Genomic DNA, 26,829 nt, shown 5'->3' with positions numbered 1-26,829 from the left:
TATGTAACATCATGTTCCGACTTATTCATATATCCGAATCGTTGGAAATATTTCACGCGTAATTCAGATCAATTTCCTCTGATGATGGTACAACTAAAGTTGCCGGCGACAACGACAATTGATCAAATTATTACCTCACCAGAAGACACCAATGTTTCATCGCAAGTTCAAAAGCCACAATTCTATTTGGGGACTAACAGGCTCCAACGTCAAAGGCAGAATAATAGAAAATATAATCTGAATATTCTGAACGACGATAGACTGAGAAGAGATAATATTCACGCGAGCACTGTTTTAAAAATGGTCGAAAGTACAAATATTCTGATCTATAAATATATCCACAATATCAGTTTTTGACAACTGTTCAGCTAAAGTGTACGAGTTCTAGCTATTAAATAACGAAACTGGTTACGAAAAAGGGTTTTATTATAAAAATTATCCTACACTCGAATGCTCCCCTCCCCCCGCCACACATCTTTCCATACGTTTTTTCCATTGATCGAAGCAGTGCTGGAAGTCTTCTTCGGTGAGTGCCTTTAGGAGTTCTGCCGTTTTTTGCTTCACCGCTTCAAAGCAGATCTTTTTCCAACCCTTAAAGGAAATCTGAGCAGATCCGTTGACTCAAGACCTTTTGATCAGGAGTCAGATTTTTTGGCACCAACTTCGCACAGACTTTTGTCATGTGTAATTTCTCGTGTAAAATTTTTCTAACCGTTTCTTTATCGGCGATTACAGCCTTGGCAATCATTCGACGATGTGCACGCACAATTTGGTTCATTTTAGTCACTGCTTCCGGAGTCACAGGGCGACCTGGGCGCTGGTCATCTTCAGTGCTCTCTCTGCACTCACCAAAGGGCTTTCATCACTCAAAAACACGCACGAGATAGAGAATTCTCCCCGTAGGCCTCTCGCAACAATTTATAGCACTCAGTCGGAGTTTTTTTTTTCAATTTAACGAGACCCCACCGTTCTAAGGCGTCCTCTAGTTATTTGACCTCGTACCTATATACTTTTTCGGATATCAAACTTGTACGCTATAACTAAGTTATAATTTGACATTTATTGAAATAACATATGACAATTGAAGCATTATAAAATCTGTGTTTTCTATTGCAACTACATTCTAAGTTAATTATATTGAAGACAACGAAGTTTTTCCGGAAACTTTTATTACATTTGCTACAGCATGAAAATAATCATATTTGAATCGACTTTGGCTCGTTGAGAATGATTTCTCCGTGAAGTTTTAAATGTTTATTTAAATAGAGTTTCCGTGAAAAAGTTTTTGAACAAATTTCACATTTGAACGGCTTTTCTCTTGTGTGAGTCTGCATATGTGTTTTTAAAGTAATTTTTTGTGAAAAAGTTTTTGAACAAATATCACATTTGAATGGATTCTCGCCGGTGTGGCTGCGCATATGAGTTTTCAAGTTGCTTTTATTTGAGAAACTTTTGGAGCAAGTTTCACAATTGAATGGCTTCTCACCTGAATGGGATCGCATATGCACGTTCAAAATATTTTTAAGTGAGAAAGTTTTAGAGCAGATCGTACACTCATATGGTTTTTCTCCTGTATGGGTGCGCAAATGTACATTCAAAACATTTTTCAAAGAAAAACTTTTAGAGCAGATTGTACATTCATATGGTTTTTCCCCTGTATGGGTTCGCAAATGTACAGTCAACATACTTTTCTGCGTGAAACATTTTGTACAGATGTCACATTTGAATGGCTTTTCTCCTGTATGACAAAGCAAATGTGATGTTAGATGATTTTTTTGTGCGAAAGCTTTAAAACAAATTTCACATTTGAATGGCGATTCGCCCATATGACAGCGCGTATGTTTCTTCAAATTAGCTTTATGTGAAAACAGTTTCAAGCAAATTTCACATTTAAATTGTTTTTCGTCCGTATGAGAACGCTTATGCCTCATGAAATTACTTTTATGTGAAAAACATTTTGAACAAATTTCACATGCAAATGGTTTTTCTCCTGTATGGATGCGCAAATGTACAGTCAAAATGCTTTTCTGCGAGAAAGATTTTGAGCAAACTTCACATTTGAATGGCTTTTCGCCAGTGTGACAAAGCAAATGTGAGGTTAGATGATTTTTTTGTGCAAACGATTTTAAACAAATTTCACATTTGAATGGTGACTCGCCTGTATGACAACGCATATGCTTATTCAAATTTGCTTTATGTGAAAACAACTTCGAACAAATTTCACATTTGAATTGATTTTTGTCTTTATGCGAACGCTTATGTCTCATAAAGTTACTTTTATGTGAAAAAGATTTTAAGCATATTTCACATCCAAATGGTTTTTCCCCTGTATGATATAGCATGTGTATAGTTAATTTGTTTTTTGTGGAGAAGGATTTTGAACAAATTTCACATTTAAACGATTTTTGACTGTAAGACCGAAAATTAGTAACCAAAAGTTTCTTACGTCTATTGAAAATTGTTTTATGTTTCAAATTCTTTGAACATATTTCACATTTTACTAGATTATTATGAATTTTAGAACAAGAGCACATCCAGTCGTCATCTGGAGAAGGATTTGAATAATTAATGTGTTTTAACTGACTATCGATTCCACTTTCTTGTAAATTTTCTTCAACTATTTCCTCTTTTACATATGCCTTAAAATTAATGAAAGTGCTACTAGGAATAATTTCTTCTGTGATTTTTCTGTTGATGTGTAATTTCTTCCGATTTACAATATGATTTGTTGAGAAGTGACAGAAAAATTCTACTGCTTTAATATAGATATTACCACAAACTTCGCATATCCTGATCCTATCAGAAGTATTCATTTCCTTGTTGTTTTTCATCTTATGAATATCCTAGAAAAAAATATTAAAACGAATTTTAAAACAACAAGGTTATTTTTCAACATTAAAATATCAAGTCAAACATTTCGATCATATTATGGGGTACAATGTATTGTTACAGTTAAATGGGGGCGCAGTTATTATTTTCTTAAGGTTAACACACTAATTCAATATGATTTAATTCTGTTGTTTACTCCATTCAATATAAATTCAAGTATAACATGAACCACAAAACATAAAATTAGTCCTACAATTATATTAATACAACCATGTAGTAAAACTGATAATTTATTTTCATCGACGCCAAAATTTATTTATCAAAGAAAAATAGTAAACTAAAGCAATGATCAGTGCGTGATCAGCACGTAAACATCCTGGGCGAAACGCGGCGCGGTATCGTTATTTGTCCAAATCAGTGGCACTATAATATACCACAAATAAAACACACAAAACAAAGCTGCAGCAAATATTTCAGGAATATGATCACTTGCAGTATGTTTTAGTTTACTATTTTTTTATTAAAAGACTTTAAATAGGTTGTTTAATTGTATAACTTACTTATTGTTTTTTCTGTAACTTTGTCAATTACACAATTATCAAAAATTCTTATTGTGTTTGAAAAGCCTACCTGTTTATACGGGATAGAATCATATTGGCTATAGAAGTGTTACAACTAACTATAAGATAAATAAAAAAAAATTGATGCCAAAGTAACTAATAAATTCATTATCTAAGAAAATCCCTATTAAAATATATAATTAAATTTGCAGTATAAAGACAATTTATCCATTATTAATATTACAAAGTTATTTCTAGCAAAAAATTCTACAAAGTATAGAACCTAAAATGTAGCAATCAAACATTAAAATTTTCAAGTGAAATAAGTGTTACATTCAAAAATATTAATGTATAATACCGAAAACTAAGATCAAGATTTTTGTATTTTTTCCCATTGTTTATCAGACAACAGTATATGTACATAAATACATTCATTTTCAAGTTGTCATGATATCTACTTATCTGATATATATTCATAACATATTTAGACATAAACATAAATTCTAATTAAACCATTAATATTATTGCATTTGTAGGAAATTAATGTTTTCTCTTATTGAAAATTATCACTACTATTTGAGCTAAATCATTTCATACTTGGTACATAAAATGAATTTCTAGATATCTAATTGGAATAATTAGACATGGTAGTAAAATAATTTGTGGAGGAAAACTTGTTATTAAAGAATTATATCATACCGACCATATCAGTGAAAAGTATTTTATCTAAAATTAATTCTTAAAATAAAATTTACGAGCAGTTAAACACTAGAATTTTTAAGTAATTATTTAGACACCCTAAACCAAGTAATATAAAGATGAATACATTTCGGTGATACATATTTAAACCTAAATAAATTTCACTAACCTTTGAGCTATTTTTTCATAAGCTGATTTCTGCTTTAACAAATGCTATGCTCTTCAACATAAAATATTCCTTTATTATTGAAACTGGAATATATCATATATTTTGACATATAAACATTCTTCTTCTTTTTTATATGTACATGAAGTATTACCATAAACAAGTTTAATTTAATAGTGTAATGATTGGAACAAACGGTAGTTCCGAACGAATTGGTGTAAACACATTTTCATGGAAATATATAAACGAGACAAACCAATACACTTTGTTTAATTTTATTTTTTTTCTAAAGCTTTGATGCGCGTTGGTCACACTGACAATAGTTGCTTCTAGTATTAATAAGTTTAAACTGTTCGTTTTCAATTGTCTATAAACCATAAGAAAATAGAATCGCTGATGTACTGATGGTCAAAACAAAACAAATTAAATGACAATCGGCCCGCATCTGGTGTTTACTATATAGTGACATCACCAGCAGCTGATTGCCAGATAATTTCAGCTTGGTTGGAAGGAAGTTCAGAGATGACCTCTGTTTGACAAATGATGGTTTCTATGGGTACGGATAGTGTAATTGAAGCCTTTGGAAAGAGCCTGTTTGGCATATAGGGATGTCGGAGTTTTTGGAACAAAATAAGTTTGGATAGTTTGTCCTTTTAAGTTTGAGTCTATTTGCTAGATACGCTGGGTTTTCTGCTTGGATAAACAATCGAAAGTGTCCCGTATCAATAGGTGAACTTGGAAGATGTGGATTTGATGAAAAATATTGATAAGCCGGAAGTTGGTGGCGTAAAGATTTTTTCTAGTGGTATGGATGGAATTTCTGAAAAGAGAGCTAAATACTAAAAGGGCAAATCATACAGGGCGAAAAATCGATAGCAAAAAGGTGTCTCCAAGTCAAAAGAAGAGTTAGAGAAGACTTATACCTTGCGATACATGCGAATGTTGGTATAATCATCAAGAACTTGCAACTGAATAGATATTGAGAGAACTAAAGGTGGTTGAATGTACTTCAACCCGATAATAAAGTTTTTGAAATATCTCAAAAGGTTTTCATTTTATTTTGAAAAAAAGTTGTCGAGTCCTCCTTGGAAAACCCTTGACTAAGTAGCAATTTCCAATATATGAATCTATATTACAATTCAAAGACAATGAGTATTCATGTGTTTAACGAACTTATTCGTACAAGTGAAACATTTTGAACAAATTTCACATTTGAAGGGAGTTCTTCCTGTATGACCACGTACGTGCCGAAGAAAAGTACTTCGAATACTATAAGATTTGGAACAAACATCGCATTTGAACGGTTTCTCAGACGTATGGATATGTACATGTTGAAGCATACTAGTTTTGTGAGAGAACGTTTTCAAACAAATATCGCATTTGAAAGGTTTTTCGCCCGTATGAGTACGTATGTGTATATTCAAAGTACCTCGCCTTCCGAACGATTTAAAACATATTCCACATATAAACGGTTTCTCGCCGGTATGACTACGCGTATGATCAATTAAATTATCTCGTTGGAAAAAAGTTTTGGCGCAAATATCACATTTGAACGGTTTTTCGCCGGTGTGAATCCGATTGTGTTTTACCAAAGTGTCCGCACGTGCGAAAGCTTTACAGCATATTTCGCATTTGAAATCTTTTTCGTTGTTGTGACAACGTAAATGGTAATTTAAACTGTCTCTTCGTTTGAACGTTTTCAAGCAAATGTCACATTTGAACGGTTTTTCGCCGGTGTGGACTCGGACGTGTTTCACTAAAGAACTTCCGTTTGAAAATCCTTTCGAACAAATTTCGCACTTGAACGGTTTTTCGCCGGTATGACAACGCTGGTGTTGGACTAAATTACCTTTGGACGCGAATATTTTCGAACAAATGTCGCACTTGTTTGGTTTTTTTTCCTCGTGAATCGATATATGTTTAAACAAACCATCTTCATCTGCGAATAATCTCAAGCAGATTTCACATTTGAATGGCTTTTGCGCGTGATCGCGCACGTGTTTATTGAAATTTCCTTGTTGGGTGAAAGATCTAGTACAAATTTCGCATTTAAACGGTTTTACCCCAGTGTGGATTCGCGTATGCAACACCAACGTCCATTTAGATTTGAACGATTTTGAACAAACGTCACATTTGAATGGTCTCTCGCCGGTGTGACTGAGCATATGGATATTCAAAGATCTAGATATTTTGAAAGACTTTGAACAAATTACACATTCGTATCGTTTGTCGGTAACTTGATTACTTTTCTGTTTGACCAATTTACTTTTTGATAAGAAAACTTTAGAAGAAAATTCATATTTTGAATTCTCGTTTTCCGAATCCCCATCTCCTAGTTTGATATTTATTTGTTTAAAAGAATCATTTGATTTATCGGTTTTCACTGGTTTTGTGGTTTCTTCTCTGCGATTTACATTTTTTAAATGAAACGGATTTTTCAATTTCTTATCGATGTTTGCATTCACACTTATTTTTTTAACAAAATGTAGTGCAGCGTGGTGAAGAACTTCAAATTTCTTAATGAACAAATTTCCACATAATTTACATACGAAAATACCTCCAAGTAAGATCCAGTGCTTTGTGTTTTTCATGAGCAAAGTTGATCCTGCAAATAAAAAATGGTAGACTACTAAAACTGAAGAAAAAAATATAAAATTTGAGTTAGTGAGAGCAACCCCTATCTAGATATATCATTATGCACTCGAAGGCGTGAGACCCTTTTGATTTTCACAATTTAGAAACATAGTTAACTCGCTAATCACCCTCCTTTTTCCCTCTAATCCCTCATTTAGACTGAGATATGTGAAATTGTTGGGCAGCGTCCATTTATAGGCTGAAAAGGAAAACAAGCCTCGAGAGAAATATTATCACACGTTGTCACAAGTTTTTGAGCTGCAAATTATAATTTTTAGACTTATACATCAAAATAATTAACAATAATTAATAATATTAACGTAATAAATCGTGATTTTTTTCAAAAAAATCAATGGTTTTTGATTTTTTTCATAAAAATCAGATTTTGCCCCACCGTGGATTTTAGCATGTAAGAATTAGCACTTGGTTAAGTTAGGTTAGAAAAAAATTAGTTACTGATCTTTATAATCAGATTGTAATAAAATATAAATACTCTACTTAAGTGTTTTCTCAAAAAATATCCAATTCTGAATGGAGTTTTTCCAATTTTTCTATTTCCAATTCTGCTATTTTTTCGAGGCAATCGTCATCCTCCAACATTTGACGCCGTCTCTTCGTCAAAGCAGGGCACCGGCAGAGCAGATACTCGATCGTCACTTCTCCGTTACACTTTTTGTAATAATGTCCGTTGTAATTCCCCATTTTTCAAGTCTTGCGCCAGCAGTTCAGTGATCACTGCAATGGTATTCTGGATTGAATGATTCGTGAATCTTATCTTATTTTTTTCTCTCTATTGATCCTTGAATATCGTGCAATCACTTCTGTTTAACTCGGATTCCTGTGTCAATAGCATCTTTTAAAAATTCCATGGGTAATAGCACTGTTAATGTCTCTTCGGCATTCTCTCCTCTCTCATTATTGTTTTTTAGACTACCTGAGTAGATTGTTGTGTTTCAGTTGAATTCACCATTTTCTCTTACCAGCCTTGTATATTGCTTATTATGTATTACATACATATTTTAACGAGTATTAGTGTTAATACATAGAAACAGTGTACACTCACCATATTCATTATACATAAAGCCATTATTTCCTTCCAATAATTTCAGATTTTTACTATATACGCCTTTTTCCCGAAATAGAGGTTAATTGCAGCTATAACTATATACTTTTCCTTCATTAAAAGCAAAAATTAATGTAAATTTCAATTTCAATACCAATTTCAAAACCAATCAATATAATCACAATGTAGTAAATGAAAACGGTTTTACATACCCGATCTGGATTGTTTGGCGTTTTTCAATCGAACATAGTTTTTATTCACACCTTGAATAATCTTGTTATTCTCACTTTTCACATTTATAAATGTTTGATGTAAATAGTCGGCATCGGTTTCTTGTTTTACTGAAATTAATTCGGCTTTAACAACACAATTTGATTCATTGTTTTTATCCTTGATGAAAATTTCCTTTTCTTTCTCAAAAAAGTATTTTGCAGCTTCTAATTTCTCTTCTTTAATATCCATATCCCATTGTTCTTGTTTTACTTCCATCATATGGTATTAAAGAAAAAAATAAAAACAATAATAATCACCGACGTTAACTTAGGTTAGAGAGTACGAAATTGTACTATATGACACTCTCCAACTGACAGGCAATTCCATAAGGCCTTTTCAAAAATTATAAACGGGTTAATCCGGTTGTCCGGATTTTTTCAAGTTTTCTTTTTATCGTAAGGTTTGAGGACTGATTTAGAAGTTGAATAAAATTTTTAAATTGTCATTGGATAGCATTGATGTGAAGAAACACGTTATTTCAGTATGTTTCACTATAAATTCTGTAAATAAATAATGACTGCTTCCATAAGTATATTTGGTGATTTATTTTATTATTCCAGTAAGAAAAACAACATTGTATACCCAATCAAATTTATTTTAAAAATTAACTTAGATTTGATCATTTTTTACAATTAAAATTTTGTATTTTGAATCCTTTTAAAGGACGTTTAGTTTTTTTAGGTTAATTTTCTTTAAATGTTTACTTTAATTCTCTAACGGTCGTTGGTACATATATGTACCCTTGCTATTATAGTCTATATGCTGTTTATTATACAGCGGAATATCAACCTTACGGTGCTTTTCTCTGTTCTGAATGTTTTCTGCAATGAGTCCCGAGCTTCGGTATAATGTTGCGCCATCTATATCGAAACAGATGTTTAGCTGTCAAAATATGGTATGAATTTGTACCAGTGAACGTGTGACGGAAAGAACTAACAGTATTTAAGGTATTTGCGCATTTTTATATTGTTTATGTAACAAATATCCCTTGGAAACGTATCATATTGTTTATATACTTATCTACGAATCTTACTTATAATTTGATCAAAAGTTCATTTGCAAGTACTTTATTTTTTGTTTTTAGTGTAAAGGTTAAAAATAGAGGGAAAACACCATCCGGTGTTTTTATGTCTACTTCAAATACGAAACAAATTTCACGATATGTTTATAGAATTTACTGAAGAATACATAATAAAAATTAGTGAAGAATGCATAATAAAATTGCTTATGTGAGCATGTTGGTTTATTGGCTAGGATAATTTTTTGTACATATATGTACCAGAGAACATGTGTTTATAAAAAACTGTTTCGTGTTCTATGAAGTGTCTACCATAAAACATATCCTAAGTTATGTTCTGCGGTAGACACCAGGGTCTGTGCACTGGATTACGAGATGTTTAGGACGATTTTCAACGCTATCTCTGTGGGTGGCTCAAATCTAAAAGCTTACTTTTTGTTGTTTTATGTTTGTCAATCTGGATTCTGAAACTAAGTAATCTTTGGTAGACACTTCGTTTGCATCTCGTCTCTGTTTAAAGTCTGATTATTTTTTGGATTTATTAGTACAGTCGAACTCCAATAATTCGAACTGCAAGGGACCATAGCAAAAGTTCGAATTATCGAGGTGTTCGAATTATCGGAGTTGTGCACATTTACATACATATATGTATGCATTTCGATGCATCTTTCCATTTTATAAATAAATAAATATGTTATGGGTATATAACATGTTTATTTATTTAAAATAATAATTTGTATACGTTTGAAGAATTTTTGGTCCTAAAAAGGACCGATTATTTATCTTAAAATAAAAAAAAATACATATATTTATTTTTTTGTAAAGAAATCAGCTATGCTAGATTGCTTCATGCTGACGATTTTTTCCTTTAAAGCAAATCGAGTGATTCGACAAAATATCGTCGTCTTACCTAGAATCTGAAGATTCGAATTTTTCAATTTTTTTCAACACTAACAGTTCGAATTTTTTAATACCTTTGTACATACATAATTTATACAAGAAAAATTCGAATTTTTCAATTATTCGAACATCAAAAATTCGAACTTTTCAATTATTTAAACGCCAAAAATTCGAATTTTTCGGTAATTAACACAGAAAATACGAATTTTTTGATAATTCGAACTTCAAAAGTTCGAATTATCGAGGTTTTTTTACATGTGTTAGTAATAGGAATGTCAAGGGACCGACGCAAAAGTTCGAATTAACGAGGAATTCGAATTATCGGTGTTCGAATTATCGGAGTTCGACTGTATTGTTTCCATTCTATATTTAGCGTTTTTTTTAATGTTGTTTGGTGAGCAAGAGAACCTAGTAGATATTAGCACAGGTAGCAACATTTACTAGAATATTGTGCTTCTATGCTTTGGCAAAATTAAAACATGTGTAATGTGACTCTTAGAATCTCAGGAATGGTAACTCTTAGGAAAAAATAATGAGCATCATTTTTGTAGAGAATTTTACGATCTACTACTTTGGTTTGAGGTTTTTTTTGATAAAAATCCAAATAACCTCAAATTATGACCTTAAACCCCGATTAAATTTTGTAGTATACATAGGATTGATGGGGATTTTTAAAACTTTATTTGTAATGGTAAACCCCAGCTCTCCACCAATATTTGGCTCTCCCGGAATTTTTGTTATCTTAAAACTTTCTATATTGACCAGACTATTACTTTCATATACTTTATTTTTATTAACCTGCATATTCACGGATATAAAGTTTTAAGTGACACAAAGGAACTTTTTAGTATTGGTCTTTTATTTTTGGTGGGTATGTAGCTTCATTTTAATATTTATATTGTAGGATTGATTAATGTTTTTTTGAAGTTTTGTGTATTCCTTTAATGCCTACAATTGCTATTGTTGTACATGGTATATCTAAAAAAGTTTATTTCGTTAGTCTTTTTTTTTAATTAATTTATGTTTTCTTCTAAAAGGATTTGTAGGAACCTCCTCCTAATTTCTTTTGCTTTCTCAGGAGGATTGTCATTTAGTACAGAAAAGATATACTCGCAAAATGATCTATTTGAATCATTTGGCCTGGTTTGATTCCTATGGATAGTGTTGTTGCAACTAGACAGGCTTCTACCCAGTTCCAAAAATTGATTAACCTCTTCATCTGCAACTCTCTTTTTTCCTGAAGAAAAAGTCCAAATTATACACTAGGGTTTAATAGATCCAGGTATATTCTGGTAACATTGCATATGTTCAAGTTCACTCTATTTAGAAACATTTTAAGTAGCACTGGTCAGACGCTACTCGTTTACAAATCCCTAAAAAAATCTAGTATTTCTAAAGCTTGTAATAATTTATATCTTCCATAATTTATTTTGCAAAGAATTAATAGAAAGAAAAGATACATGTTTTCCATGTATTTTTTCACGTAGAATACGATGGAGTTGTTAGTTTTACCCACATTATAAGCGCTGAGAGTAAAATACATAACGTGTGTGAGACTTGGATAGGTCAAAACCAACATTTTCGTTAGGACATATTGACATATTTTCCGAACCGGGCATTTTGGTTAACTGCCATTTGGCAAAGAGGTAGGTCAGGGGTTCCTGAAAAACATATCCAAAATTTGCGCAAATTAAGGGTGAGGTTTTTGAGAAAAGTCATTTTTATGTTTTTTCAGATTTCCCGATTAATTTTTGATTAAATTTTAATTAAAGAAGAGTAAATAACGCCTATTTAGAAAAATTGATCCCCAAAGGTAAATTTGAGCCAGAATGGCGGCCATTTGAAATGAGTGTACCACTTGAAATGCTCAAATAGCGTATTCACAAAGTAGACTTCCATATGGCGCCACAGGGCTCGAAAAACGTTTTTCGGAAAAATGAAAGTGGCCATATTTCTTCAAATTGAATATAGAATGATATTATAGAGTTTGAAAAAAAACAAGACACAGATTTTTTGCTGGGTGGATTCATTTAGAATGACATTTGATCTATTTTTATTTATTTATTCACAGATAAACACCATGTAAAAAAATTGAATAGTTTAGTGAAATAAATGGTTAGGTCTATAATTAGGGAAGCAGTATCACAGTCTCTCCCATGAATATCATTACTGATAACTTGGAATAAAAAACACATGTAAAGTTATCAAAATAGTGCCTGGATTTATCAAATGCTGGCTTTATTTCAAAAACTCTGTAATAACTTACTTTTAGAAACACCTTGTGGGGATGTTTTTAAAGTAGTTTGTCCAATCCTGGAAGAACCAGGATTATCACATACCAAATCCCCCCTCTCTAAAGTCTCCTCTTTTCCCTCATTTGCACCCTGAGGCTCTGGAGACAGCAGCATGCTCCAAACTGATCTCCCACTGCTAGCGGAGCTGCATGAAGATGAAGGGCGACTCTTTAGCACCAAGTTTTGTCTTGACCTACTTGTGAATGTTCTATAAAAATAATGGATATATAATGGAATAATTCAACATAATTACCAAAAATATGAGTAGTCATATACTATGGTTTTTTAATAATAATGCTAGAAATGAACTTACTGTCTGGGTTTGCTGAATTTTCCATAGAAGGACATTTTCGGAAACAACACCCAATTTGATTTGGGAGCTGCAGAACCTGATTTTCCTGTATTTCGCTTCTCCCTTGTGTATTTGTCCCTCAAGGACTTCCATAATCTCTGACAATGATCCACTTAAAAAATTGAGATATTATTTTTCCAAACTCTTTATTATAGTTTGTATTTTTATTTAGGTATTGGCTCTATTGAAAGAAAGTAATCATCTGGAAATTTAAAAAAAAAATTATTGCAGAAAAAATTACGGACTCTATTAGATTCTATCAAATTTATCTGGAGTCCAACGTTACTCTCATAAGTATAAATTTAGAACTCTAGGTGTTAAATTCAAATTAACAGCAGCTTTTGATATAACATAAACATGGTATTGTTATTTCGCAAAAACAACGAGGTATAGGTATATTTTATATTGGTCGTTACATCGTGAAAAATTACCGTTTAATGACTTACCACTTATATTTAATATAGATGCTATTTCTTTCCATGCATCTTCTTTTTTTCTGCTATTTTTATAATCTTTATTTTTCATGTCATACAAAAATTCATAGTTTTGTATGAATTCTAATAGGAGACCTGCAATATCTTCAGAGTTCTCTTCGTACTGTGTGTTTTCTGATATATACTGCTCCGACATAATTATCAATAACTTTTCCTAACAAAATTTTACACCATAAAGAAATAAATAACGATGTATGCCACACAAAAAAAATATAATTCACAGAACATAACATAACCTAAACCTTGGACTACGAAAAAGAGAGGGTATGTAATCTTTAATGCTGGCCTATTACCATTTGGCCCAAAGCGAGTAGCACACAGTGGCATATCAAAGCATTACAATTGGGAATGAAAATATTACTAATTAATTATGTTTTTAGTTTGAAACATCACTAATTTTTACAAAATGTTTTCTTTAATTGTTTCTATATAGGTACTATCTGCAAATTAAGGTCAGGTTAGTTAAAAGAAAAAGTGTAGCAGAGCTATAAGTTTTATGAGCAAGTACTAGATGTCTGGGATTATAACAGAAGCTGCTTTGCCAAATAGCTATAAATTATTTGTGTTCAATTGCTGTTTTTCTAGTATAGCGCTTGCTGTGTTATTTGGATATTTTTATATCATGTGTAACTGAATTTAAACTGTACTTGTAAAAAATTTTGGACAATAAAAATATGTGATTCCAGATTACTAGCCTTGTTTATTGAATTTATGTTTTATGATTATGAAAATTTTAATAAATCTTTCGAACAAATTTTGGTTTTGTTTTACAATTAGTAACGCGTACTAAAATATAGATCAAGATTTGTCTATGACCCAACTTTTTCCAATGATAACTTCCTACATTATAAATTTAAATTATGATATAGAAATAGAAGAAGAATGAATCAATTTTCACTTTTTTTATAACCAAAGCAATTGCTTAATTTATTTTTATATTTAAATGATGATAAATATGATATAGTACAGATAAAATGGATTTGGAGGTAAAAGTTGTGAATGGAGAAATCGATAATCAAAATGATTTTTCTTGTTATATCGATATTAAACAAGAAATGAGTGACGATGTTTCGGAGAGCCCTTTTCAAAATGTAAATACTAATATTATTAAACAAGAAATAAATGATGAACTAAATCAAGTGAAAATATTCGGAGAATCTATTGTTGCAGTCAAAACAGAGAGTAATATACGCAATATCCGAAAAAGAATTACATATTTTAAAAATAATTATGGAATGCCAAATAAATCAAAAGGTGAGTTATACTCACTTACTATTGATTGATTGCCAAATATCTCAATAAGTAATCTATCTCTGTGTGTACAGTTTTATCTATTAGCTGAATTTAAAAAAACAACTGCTAAAAATTTTTTTCTTAATACCTGTTCATTTGGGAATAACTGAGGTGACTATAAATGAATAAATATGAACAACATTACCAAAACTCAAGTTAATTTCTTGCTCACATTGTTAAAATTTGAAATAAAACTTTTTAACTGAACTATAAAAGTTTATGAATTCTAGCAGGTATTCATTTGATTTTATTATTCTATTTCTGGTTCAAATACTCAGCAATTGGTAGATAAATCTGTAAATTTCACTGTCAACCTATAGTTGTATATAATATAATAAGTACAACACTGAAATAGGAGATCAATTGGATCTAGTTGTTGAGGTGATGAGAGAAATAACATGACATGAAATTAGAATAAAAGCAAGTTGAAAGATAAGTACCTACTTTAGATTAAAAAAAACAATAAAAAGTTTTCAAGGTATGTTGATATGAAGAAAGAGAACACTGAAATAAAAGACAACAAAATATGAAAATAAAACAATAGTAATACTTGAAAATGAGAAAAAGAAAATAAAATATTACAAGGAAGGGAGCAATGCAATGAAGTAAAAACAGAGTACAACAAACAATTTGTAAATTGTAGAGAGTGGTAATAGAATAAAAACAACATAAATAATAGAAAGACAAATGTCAAAAAACTAATGAATTGTAGTCTTAACAGTAGATTTGTAGCTGAAACTGTCATAGAACAAGATATTAAGTATTTTTGAATTAGCATGTAAAAGAATGGGCCCTTGAAAAACCCAATACAGCTAATGGACAAAATCTATTATATCTTGCAGAAGAAGAAAAAACATTATGATAAGAGGTACTCAATAACAAAGAATGGAAATGCATAAAGAAACTATTAACAAGAGCCTGTAAATCTAATATCTAGAACCCAATGATAACATCTGAACTAAGATTAGTGGTACAGTGCCAATAAAAATTGATTATAACGAATACAAGCAACATATAAACTATGAAATGCTGACAAAAATGGACATTAAAAATGGAAAATTTGAGAATGTTGGAATTATTTCAAATATAACAATTAATGATATGATCTTTGATTTTTTGTCTGTTGAGTGTGTTTTCCTATATCTACTATTTGTTCCTTCCATGTTTTTCTTGGTCTGCCCTTTTTCCTTTCTATAGTTCTTGCTTCCCATATTTGTTTTATTAATCTATCTTGTTCCATTCATGTTAAATGTGTAAACCAGTTTGTTTGATTTTCTTTTCAAATATGTTATTTTTCCAATCATTAGACATTAAAAAACTAGTTTATCCTACATTTTCTCAATAATCAGCTTTTATGACTTTATCTATTTCACTGTTCGATATCTTACATACTATTATTTCCTTATACGGTTTTTTAGATTGTAAATAAATATTAGATGAATCAGCTTAAGCCAGTGTAAAAACTATATCAAATTCTACCTTGAAGATTTCACATTATAATCATGTTTATTGTATTATCATAATACTTTGTTAAAATTTTGAATACCCATTTATAATTTTCCTTGCAGGATTTCTGATAAATGGACAACACCTAAATCTGGATACTATTGCTGGGATTATGATCTGTAAGTTTTGTGGAAATTTATACACAAAACTTGAGGAATTTGTTGGACACTTTTCTACAAATTATTATATGAACAAGAAGAAATTACAGAGTAAAACAAAGTTTAAAAATAAATATCTATGTTGCAGAAGAAAGCAACTAACTGACTTTGCGGATTCCAAAACTCATAACAAAAATGTTAAAAATGAAATTGAAATAGTTGAATATGATTTGAAAGAGGATAAAGATACCAGAGTAACTGGTAGTTTTGAGATAAGTTCAAGTGATGGTCAGAAATTGGAGAAAAGTGATTCACATGGACATTTATTTACTCACAATGAAGAAAAGTCACTCAAATGTGACTTTTGTTTAAAAACTTTCTCAAAGAAAACTCTATTAAAATCACATTTGCGTATTCACACCGGAGAAAAACCATTCAAATGTGAAATTTGTTCAAAAACTTTTTCGTGGAAAAATAATCTGAATGCACATTCTCGTATTCACACAGGAGAAAAGCCATTCAAGTGCGACATTTGTTTGAAAACTTTTTCACAGAAAAATAATTTGACTACGCATTTGCATAGTCACACAGGAGAAAAGCCATTCAAATGTGATATTTGTTCTAAAAATTTTCCACGGAAAACTCAATTGAATACACATTTGATAAGTCACACAAAAGAAAAGCCATTCAAATGTGAAATTTGTTTAAAAACTTTTTCACATAAAAATAATTTAAATTTGCATTTAAATAGTCACACAGGAGAAAATCAGTTCAAATGTGACATTTGTTTCAAAAGTTTTCCAAGAAAATCTCAATTGAATATACATTTGCTAAGTCACACAAAAGAAAAGCCATTCCAGTGTGACATTTGCTTTAAAAGTTTTTCACAGAAAAATAATTTGAATACACATTTGCGTAGTCACACAGGAGAAAAGCCTTTTAAATGTGATGTTTGTTCAAAATCATTCACACAGAAATGTCATTTGAATGAGCATTCACGTAGTCACACAGGAGAAAAGCCATTTAAATGTGATATTTGTTTAAAAACGTTTACACAGAAATGTCATCTGTTTGAACACCTACGTAGTCACACAGGGGAAAAACCTTTCAAATGCGACGTTTGTTTGAAAACTTTTTCGTGGAAAAATAATCTGAATGCACATTTGCGTATTCACACAGGTGAAAAGCCATTCGAATGTGTCATTTGCTTGAAAACTTTTTCACAGAAATGTCACTTGATTGAGCATTTCCGTAGTCACACAGGAGAAAAGCCATTTAAATGTGACGTTTGCTTAAAAACTTTTTCGCAGAAAAATAATTTGAATACACATTTACGTAGTCACATAAAAGAAAAGTGATTAAAATATGAAACTGAAAATCATTTGAATCGGATTTTTTTATTGATATGGCTCTAGTGGCCAAACTTTTCATCGTTCAATTGAAATATTTATATCAACATTTGTCACAAAATCGGGTATTATATTTAATTTTTTTTATTTTTTATTGAATTAAACAGGTTAGGTCAGAGTTATGAGATCATATTGTGGCAACTTTAAAGTGGAACCTCTCTTTGTTGACAAATTGGATAAACCGAATTTACTTTTTTACCTTTTCCATCACTCGAATATCTTGCACCTCCAGTATAACCGGTATCTGAAATCCATCTTTTAGTGATGGTTCAGAGAATATCAATATCTGAATTATAATCAATTGTTATAACTTTTGGCAAATTTCTATTTTTTTGTGATACTTTTGTTTTTTGAAAACCTCTATTTGTTATTCGTTTTTTTTTGCCTTTTCTTCGCTTCCACAAAATCATCTTTTTCATGAATATACTATAATCATAAACGCCGAAGAAATAATCGACAGTTAAAGAATAATAAACAAATCAGCTGGTACTTGCAAGTTTCAACTTGTCCCTGTTGTTATTACTAATTTATTTGAGCAGATAACTAATTTAGCTTTGGGTAAAACGTTCAAAAAGGTACTGAAAAAACAAACAACGTGTTGACGGTATTCAATGTGTTTATTAACTACTACTAAAAAGGAAAGAAAATAAAAATACATCCGTTAGGTTACAATAAATGAACATAGATGTCGCCACACGGCTCATGAGCTTTTGGTATTATTTCCAACACAAGTATATATAAGTACAAGCAGTATATTGGTATTGACTTTGTTTAGAACAAAATAAAATTCTGATCTGTTCTAAGGTACTGAAATTTCTATTCAAATTTTTTAAAGAACGATCTTTCTAACGGGGACTTGAGATGAGAAAGTTAATTCTCATTGGATAACTTACGGATCTAGACTAGAAGATCTGGGAATAGAAGAAGAACTAATTTTCACCATTATAATATTTGTGTTTAATATTGTTGACTTTTTTGTTCAAATAGCTATAATTTAATTACTAATATTATATGATCCAAGCAAAATGAGTTTGGAGCAACAAATTAAGAGAGAAATCGATATTCAAAATGATTTTGTTTGGAAAATGGATGTTAAACAAGAGTTGAGTGATGATGATGTATCTAAGGCCGCAGTTCAAGATGTGAATACTAATATTAATAGTATTAAACAAGAAGTAAAAGACGAATTCAACATTGATCAATTATTTGAAGAATCTATGGCTGCAGAAAAAACAGGGAGGAACAGTTCTCATAAGATTGATATACCTAACATTCAAAACAAATCTGAATATTTTATAGGGAATCCAGGAAGGCGAACTAAATCGAAAGGTAAGTTGAAGTTAGTATTGAGTATCTTTGTGTAATATATTTTTTGTTAGTAGTTTCTATGCTAATTATTTCAATCTTTCTAATTGTTATTAGAAATAGTAAGTGATCTCTATCCCTACAGGTACAGTTTCGTTTTCTCACTTAACAATTTATAAGAATAACAATTTTCACAATATCTTTCTCTTAATACCTATAGTCTGTTCGTTGAGGAATAATTAGGAAAAACATACAAGTATGAATAATATTTAAAATATAAGTATAATGTTACCAACTCTGTGACCAAATGGATAACAAATGTGTGAAATGAAAATATAAAACTAAATTGAAGTATGGCATCATAATCGTAATAATCTTCTTCAGAAAATTTCCTTAATTAAGACTATAATTTCTATAAATTGTCATATTTAGGGCGTAACACAATAAAAAATAACATAATCCGACCCTCAAATGATTAATGGACACTCCATGCACGACACAATACAAAATGGCGCTCCTTTTCACATAAAGCTGAAGAACTCACATTTTCAAAAATTATTTTCTCAAAAGCTATTTAAAATTTCGTTTACAGACTCCTTACCTCATGGACATTGAATTTGATGGTTCAAAATTTGAAGTTTAGCCCTTATATTTCATATAATGAACAACAAACTTTTTAAATGAATTATAAAGATTATATTATGAAATCTATCACGTATTTAATTAGTTTCTATAACACATTTAAAAACTATTTTCCTTCTAAATACTCGGTAGCTAGTAGATAAATTTGTAAATCTCATGGTTCTATAGGTTTGAATCTATTGGATATTTAATTACATTTAAATAATAATTTTGGATTTAGAATGAAAATTAATTGATTTAAAATAGTCAGAACTAAGTTGTGGCTATTTTAGTGATATAGTGAAAGAAGACAATTCACAATTTTGGAATTTTGAAAACTCAGCCATAATTTTTTTGCAGGACTACTTAAAAATGGAAAATACCTAAATCTAGATACTATTAATGGGATTATAATATGTCAATCTTGTGGAAATTTATACACAAAACTAAAAGAATTTGTTTACCACTTTTCTACTAATCATTGTACGAATATGAAATTACTATGCAAAATGAAATTACGCCAGAAAAGTTGCAGAAGTAGACGAGGAACTATTATTTCCAGAATTCTTACTGTAAATGTTAAAAATGAAATTGAAATCAATGAACATGATTTGAAAAAAGAAAAAGATATATTCAATGATACTTTTGAAAAAAGTTTAGATGGCAGTCAGTTCACTCACACTAAAAAAAATCCACTCAAATGTGATTTTTGTTTAAAAACTTTCTCAAAGAAATATCTATTACAATCACATTTGCCTTTTCATACTGGAGAAAAACCATTCAAATGTGATATTTGTTTAAAATCTTTTTCATGGAAACAAAATTTGAGAACACATTTATTTATTCACACAGGGAAAAGGGCATTCAAATGTGATATTTGCTCCAAAACTTTTACATGGAAAAGTAACCTGAAAACACATTTGCATGGTCACTCTGGAAAAAAGCCATTTAAATGTAATATTTGTTCGAGAACTTTTTCGCATAAGAATTATTTGAATACACATTTGCGTCGTCACACAGGTGAAAAGCCATTCAAATGTGATATTTGTTTGAAAACTTTTTCTCGGAAAAGTAGTTTGAAGAAACATTTGCTTATTCGCAAAAGAGAAAAGCAATTCAAATGTGAAGTTTGCTCGGAAAATTTTTCATTGAAATGTCATTTTATTGGACATATGGCTAGTCATATTGGAGAAAAATCAAACAAATGTGACATTTGCTCTAAGACTTTTTCAAAGAAATCTTATTTGGATGAACATTTACGTATTCACGCAGGAGAAAAACCATTTAAATGTCAGATATGTTCAAAAACATTTTCAAGGAAATGTAATTTAAGTACACATAATATAAGTCACAGGAAAGAAACGCCATTCAAATGTGATATTTGTTCACAAGCTTTTCCGTGGAAAACTTGTTTGGATAAACATTTTTGGCTCAGTCACGGAGAAAAGCCATTCAAATGCGATATTTGTTTACAAACATTTTCCTGGAAAAATTGTTTGAATAGACATTTACGTCGTAGTCATACAGGAGAAAATCCATTCAAATGTGACATTTGTTCAGAAAAATTTCCAAAGAAAAATCATTTGGTTACACATTTGCTTACTCATGATGGTGGTGGAAAGCGATTCAAATGTGAATTTTGTTTGAAAACTTTTTCTAGAAAATATAATTTGAATATACATTTGCATACTCACACAGAAGAGAAGCCGTTCAAGTGTGATAACTAGTGAAATTTGATTCTTTCCAAATATTTCTCTTACTAAATACTTAAAATTAATTGCACAGCTCTTGTGCTAGAATGCACATTACAAACGAACATTTATTTTTAGTATTTAATCAAAATATATAGGAAGTGTAACAGAAAATGTTCATTTCAATAAGAGTGGACCTCTTATTGGACATAAAGTAATCGTCGCCTCGTTGGAATCAAATGGATCCTCTTCTGTTGGTGATTCGATATTAGAGCCTGTCCTGTCTAGCTACAGTGGAATTCTAAAATTTGGTAAACGCGCGTACAGCAGGATACATTTGATGTTTGAGTGTAAATAATTTTTTATAGCAAGCGGTTTATTTACATTGTTTCTTTTGAGTAATTTCCAGGAAGGTCTATTTATTTATTTGTTTTGTTTATTTTTGTTCTAAATCTAGAAAATTCTTTTTGGATAAGTATGTAAGTACGTAATGTAACGCAGATAGTTTAGTTTTAAATAAATACTCGTAGTGAAAAGAACGAATTAGTAAAAGTAATCGCAAAAATTATTTATAAGTAAATTATTATAAGTGTATTGTATAGTGTGTAAATAAATTAAGAACGTATTTAGTATTTATTAATTCACCTCACGAATAGAAAGAGTGTAAATAAATACGAAAAACGTTACAATATGGTTTCGAAACATGGCAACGACCGAAAGACTTGGGAAAAAGATACAAATAATAGAAATAAGATTCCTCCAGAAATTGGAAAACAAGACTCGATTAGAACAAAATAAAAAACGAAACTTACAAGCAAACATTAAATACAAAATCTACAGAACAATACTTAGAAGAAAATGGTCCGGACATGTGAAAAGGATTACAAGGAGAACACCAGAAGCCAGAACGATAAGGTCGAGAAACGAAGGACGAAATCAAAAAAGCGATTGAGAATAGAGGGAAGAAACTACATGAGGTACTACCACAAACAAAGGACTAAAAGAAATGGAAAGAATCGAATAATGAAAGAAAATGAAATACATCCCTATGAAATAATACCAAATCAGGAGTTTACGATTTCGATAGGGAACGTATTTTTGTTAGATAACAATGTGATCCAATTAGAAGATATTTTGTTTTCTGATGAGAGCACATTTACTTTTCCCTCTCTAATTCTATGTTCAGTGGAAGCTGTTTCGACTAAGGAAGACCGAATGACAACGATTTCTGTATCCTCCGAGGTTCCAGCTCGGTTCTGCGCATTCTCAAGCATGCGCAATATAGATAAAATGTCTCTAATGAGAGAGAAAACGAATATTGTCGGCGCCGCAACGTAGGGACGTTTTTTTCCCATACCAACTGTCCATATAGGAGTATTACATATATAGGTATACCGATGGTTTTTCAGAAGAAGCTCCCTCTATCTTTAATTAGTAATTGATAACGAAAATCAAAACAAATATGTAACAACTAGGTCAAGAAATTATTTATTAAATATAAAAGTTCATTATATCACATTTCTATCGGTGATTGAAAAAAGTTTAGAGTAGTAACTTGTCATACTAAAAATTTACAAGATATAAAAAAGAAGAAGAATTTATTTCAACGTTCATTGTATCGTTAATATGTAAAATAGATACAGAGCAGAAAGTGAAGGAAGAAATCGATATTTAAAAGGATTTTGTTTGTAAAATGGATGTTAAACAAGAATTTAATGATGATGAATATAAGATCGCAGTTTTAGATGGGGATACTAATATTGATAGTATTGAACGAGAAATGAATAATGAACTAAACATTGCTCAATTATTCGGAAAATCTATGGTTGCAGAAAAAACTAGAATGAACAGCTGTCATAATGAAATTAATATAATCAATATACCAAACAAATTTAGATATTTGAAAGGGAAGACAGGAAGGCAAACTAAATCAAAAGGTGAGCTGAATTTAGTATCGACTGTCTATGGTTACATATTTTTTGCCAGAAACTATATACAGAGATCTAACTGTTATTAAAAAGAATGAGTAATCTCTAAAGCCATGCAGTCTATTAGCTTAAAAATTTATAATAGCAGCAATTTCTACAATATTTTATCTTTACCTTGATACCTCTATTCATTTCAATTATTGCTCTTCTGTTTATAAAATTAATCAACTTTTTCACTGAACTATAAAGATTATATTTTGAATTCTATCCTAGATTTAATTGGTTTATATAGCACATATCAATAACTATTTTTGGTTCAAATAATCAGTACTTGATAGGTAAGTTTGTACTTATTATTATGTTAACTTACCACAAATTTTACTATTGGAACCCATAAGAAAACTTTATTTTAAGTTATCTGGTAAAATTGTATCATAGTAAATCTAAATTGATTCAGTCAATACTTAACTGGTATGAATATTCGAAGTTTTTCAGATCAGTATATATAAATAATTAAACTGGAAGAGCTTAAAACTTGACAATTTGATTTGGATGATAACTATCCTGAGGGATAGGTTTTAGCAAATCACAAAGGATAGTGACAATTAAACTACTATGTGTTGGTGAAAGGAACGAGCATGGATTAAAAAGTTGTAAAATTAGTAAAAAAGCAAGTTCAAAATACTCAATAGTAAAGATCAACAAGCAAGTGTTGATAATAAACTTTTGGAAATTAAGTCTTGAACAATAAGGATTCTGAACTAAAAGTTAAAAGATATAAGTAAAACACTAGAAATACTGGAAAAGGTAGAGAAGAAAATTATATATCACATAGCAGGAAGCAAGGCAAGGAGGCAAAAATAAGAACTAGAGGCCCTAAAGAAAGGTGCCAAAAAGTGATTCGCTATTAGAAGAATTTTGGAATGAAAATTGTCATAAATGAAGAAATTATTTTGGAATTGGTATATAAAACAAAAAATGAGTGATAGTAATTTCCGATATTGGATCAGAGAAATGTCTATGGCACAGCACTCTCAGGCCAGCCCACTGTACTCACTGATAGTTCGGCCTGAACACACTGTTTAAACTACCACTACACCAACACTTACAATTACACTGTCTGGAATTAATTTTCGCAAGGAAAGGTTTATTGGTGGATAAATTAGGTAAGTCAAGTTATTAGGTTTTAGTTTACCTTCAGTCTCTGGAGATGATAACTTGATTACAGAAACGCGTGTGAGTGTAATTGTGAGTATTGGTGTAGTGGTAGTGTAAAAAGTGTGTTAAGTATGAATATCACCAACGGTTCTAGAAATTCCAATTTTGTTCCTTTGGGTTTAGTTGAGTCCCCACCTTGCTGCTGTAGAACTGCGGATAAAAATAAAATGAGGAAGGAAATGAGAGCACAGATGAAAATTTCTCCACAGATTTTATACTTCAGTTGTGATTTTCATTCTTCATAGGACTTTTAAATGCTTTATCCTCTTAACAAATAACAACTATAGTTTTCTTTGTAGGTCTCCTTAAAAATGGACAACACCTAAATCCACATATTATTGATGGGATTATGAGTTGCAGGTTTTGTGGTAATTTTTTCACGAAACTAAAAGAATTTGTTTGTCACTTTTTTATAAAGCATTATATAATTAAGAAGAAATTACACCAGAAAAATTGTAGAAAGAGGCAAACAATTGCCATTTCCAGAATTCTTTATAAAGATGTTAAAAATGAAATTGAAATAGTAGAACATGATTTGAAAAAGGAAAAAGACATCAGCTTTATTGATAATTTCGAGATGAGCTTAGATGATGGTCAAAAATTGGGGAAAAGTGATTCAAATGGAGATTTATTAACTGAAACTAAAGAAAAGCCACTCAAATGTGATTGTTGTTCAAAAACGTTTTCATTGAAAAATAATTTGAATACACATTTACGTATTCACACAGGAGAAAAACCATTCAAATGTGACATTTGTTTAAAAACTTTTACATGGAAAACTAATCTGAATTCGCATTTACGTATTCACACAGGAGAAAAGCCATTCAAATGTGACATATGTTCAAAAGCTTTTTCACTGAAAAATAATTTGAAACGACATATGCGATGCCACACAGGGGAAAAGCCATTCAAATGTGACGTTTGTTTGAAAACATTTTCATTGAAAAATAATTTGGATACACATTTACGTATTCACACTGGGGAAAAACCGTTCAAATGCGACATATGCGCAAAATCATTTTCACTGAAAAATCATTTGAAACGACATTCACTTATCCACATAGAAAAAAATTCCTTCAAATGTTACTTTTGCTTAAAAACTTTTGTATTAAAAAGTCATTTGAGTGAACATTTGCTTTGTCACGCAGGAGAAAAGCCATTCAAGTGTGACATTTGCTCGAAAAAATTTTCACAGAAAAATCATTTGATAATACATTCGCCTAACCATACAGGAGAAAAACCATTTAAATGTGACATTTGTTTAAAAAGTTATACACAGAAAATTCGTTTGAAGGAACATATGCGTTGTCACACAGGAGAAAAACCTTTCGGATGTGAAACCTGTTCAAAATCTTTCACATTAAAATGTTATTTGATTGAACATCTGCGTAGTCACACAGGAGAAAAGCCCTTCAAATGTGTTATTTGTTTGAAAGCTTATACCCAGAAAAGTAGTTTAAATGAACATATGTGGTGTCATACAGAAGAAAAACCTTTCAAATGCGACCTTTGTTTGAAAGCCTTTACACAAAAAAACCATTTGAATGACCATTTGCGTTGTCACACCGGAGAAAAGCCATTCAAATGTGGCGTTTGTATGAAAGCTTTTAGACAGAAAAGTCATTTGAAACGACATTGTCGTAGCCACACGGGAGAAAAACCATATAAATGTGAAATCTGTTTTAAAACTTTTACACGGAAATTTCAATTGAATAAACATTCGCGTTGTCACAGAGAAGCCATTCGAACGTAACATTCGTTTAGCATCCATCAATTTGACTTGTGTACGTTGAATAGTGATAGCGACAAAATATTCATCAAGTGGTTAACGACAAAGTAATTTCAGTTTTGTAGTATAAAATAAAACACTTTTTTTGAACAAAGAATAGTTTTTAATCAATTACATATTTGCCATTTTGCTCAATGACCTTTTGTCATCTTTCTTTCACCTTCATGATTCCGCGCTCATAAAATTTCTGTTCCTTATCAGTAAAAAACGGTAAAGAGTTTTGCAATGCCACGCATCACATTAAATTTTGATTCCAACGTGACGTCACATTGTGCGATACAGATGTCGCGTGCCTGCGCATAGGCATACCGGTGTATGTGTATCCTGCTCTAGCATCACCGTGATGACAAAATTTTTCGAAAATATGACAGTGGGTTGCCAACTCGATTTCTCCCTTGACAACTTTTTGCTCCACATCCATTTTGTCTGAATTACATCAAATTAATAAATGTTATTTGCACAAATGAGCCAAATCGAATATATAAAATGAAAATAAATGTAGGGATACATTCTTCTTCTTTTTCTTTGATATCATAATCTGAATATTAATTCTAGCAAGTCAACGTTAAAAATATGGATTTTTTAGGAAAATTTGAATTGATGATTATATACAATTTACTCATTCCAAAACAAAAACAATTTTGTAATCATAATTCAGCAACAAAACAGTATAAAAGAGATACAAGAAA

The 26,829-nt window shown here is 30.7% G+C and overlaps 6 protein-coding genes across 7 annotated transcripts in view; 2 read left to right on the top strand and 4 right to left on the bottom strand.

The window, feature by feature from the left end:
- The window catches only part of LOC130895473 (purine nucleoside phosphorylase-like), a 320,652-nt gene that overhangs the window by 204,403 nt on the left and 89,420 nt on the right, over positions 1-26,829 (bottom strand). The window lies entirely within an intron of this gene.
- On the bottom strand, positions 1,042-4,380 carry LOC130895465 (zinc finger protein OZF-like). Its single transcript, XM_057802761.1, has 2 exons — positions 4,258-4,380; positions 1,042-2,843 (listed from the first exon to the last, which is right to left on the bottom strand). The coding sequence occupies exon 2, from the start codon at positions 2,829-2,831 to the stop codon at positions 1,197-1,199; it is 1,635 nt and encodes a 544-aa protein (XP_057658744.1). The 5' UTR covers positions 2,832-2,843; positions 4,258-4,380; the 3' UTR covers positions 1,042-1,196.
- On the bottom strand, positions 3,104-8,539 carry LOC130895458 (zinc finger protein 883-like). Its single transcript, XM_057802749.1, has 2 exons — positions 8,164-8,539; positions 3,104-6,859 (listed from the first exon to the last, which is right to left on the bottom strand). The coding sequence occupies exons 1-2, from the start codon at positions 8,441-8,443 to the stop codon at positions 5,394-5,396; spliced, it is 1,746 nt and encodes a 581-aa protein (XP_057658732.1). The 5' UTR covers positions 8,444-8,539; the 3' UTR covers positions 3,104-5,393.
- LOC130895463 (zinc finger protein OZF-like) lies at positions 9,126-22,239 on the top strand. 2 transcript variants are annotated; one of them, XM_057802759.1, is made up of 3 exons: positions 9,126-9,171; positions 16,144-18,917; positions 19,875-22,239. In XM_057802759.1, the coding sequence occupies exons 2-3, from the start codon at positions 18,614-18,616 to the stop codon at positions 21,239-21,241; spliced, it is 1,671 nt and encodes a 556-aa protein (XP_057658742.1). In that variant the 5' UTR covers positions 9,126-9,171; positions 16,144-18,613; the 3' UTR covers positions 21,242-22,239. The 2 variants fall into 2 exon arrangements, with proteins under 2 accessions (XP_057658742.1, XP_057658741.1); XM_057802758.1 differs by lacking the exons at positions 9,126-9,171; positions 19,875-22,239 and adding an exon at positions 14,150-14,536 and having other exon boundaries at positions 16,144-18,802.
- On the bottom strand, positions 10,912-13,957 carry LOC130895475 (uncharacterized). Its single transcript, XM_057802784.1, has 4 exons — positions 13,235-13,957; positions 12,750-12,900; positions 12,409-12,644; positions 10,912-11,379 (listed from the first exon to the last, which is right to left on the bottom strand). The coding sequence occupies exons 1-4, from the start codon at positions 13,416-13,418 to the stop codon at positions 11,156-11,158; spliced, it is 795 nt and encodes a 264-aa protein (XP_057658767.1). The 5' UTR covers positions 13,419-13,957; the 3' UTR covers positions 10,912-11,155.
- LOC130895461 (zinc finger protein OZF-like) lies at positions 22,794-26,827 on the top strand. The gene is made up of 2 exons (XM_057802755.1): positions 22,794-23,142; positions 24,651-26,827. Exons 1-2 carry the CDS (start codon positions 22,899-22,901, stop codon positions 26,102-26,104), a joined length of 1,698 nt encoding a protein of 565 aa, XP_057658738.1. The 5' UTR covers positions 22,794-22,898; the 3' UTR covers positions 26,105-26,827.

The sequence above is a fragment of the Diorhabda carinulata genome, chromosome 6 (genome assembly GCF_026250575.1).
Source record: "Diorhabda carinulata isolate Delta chromosome 6, icDioCari1.1, whole genome shotgun sequence".
NCBI classification, from domain to species: Eukaryota; Metazoa; Arthropoda; class Insecta; order Coleoptera; family Chrysomelidae; genus Diorhabda; species Diorhabda carinulata.
The sequence above is the reverse complement of the archived record's forward strand: the minus strand, read 5'-3'. Positions and strand labels throughout refer to the sequence as shown.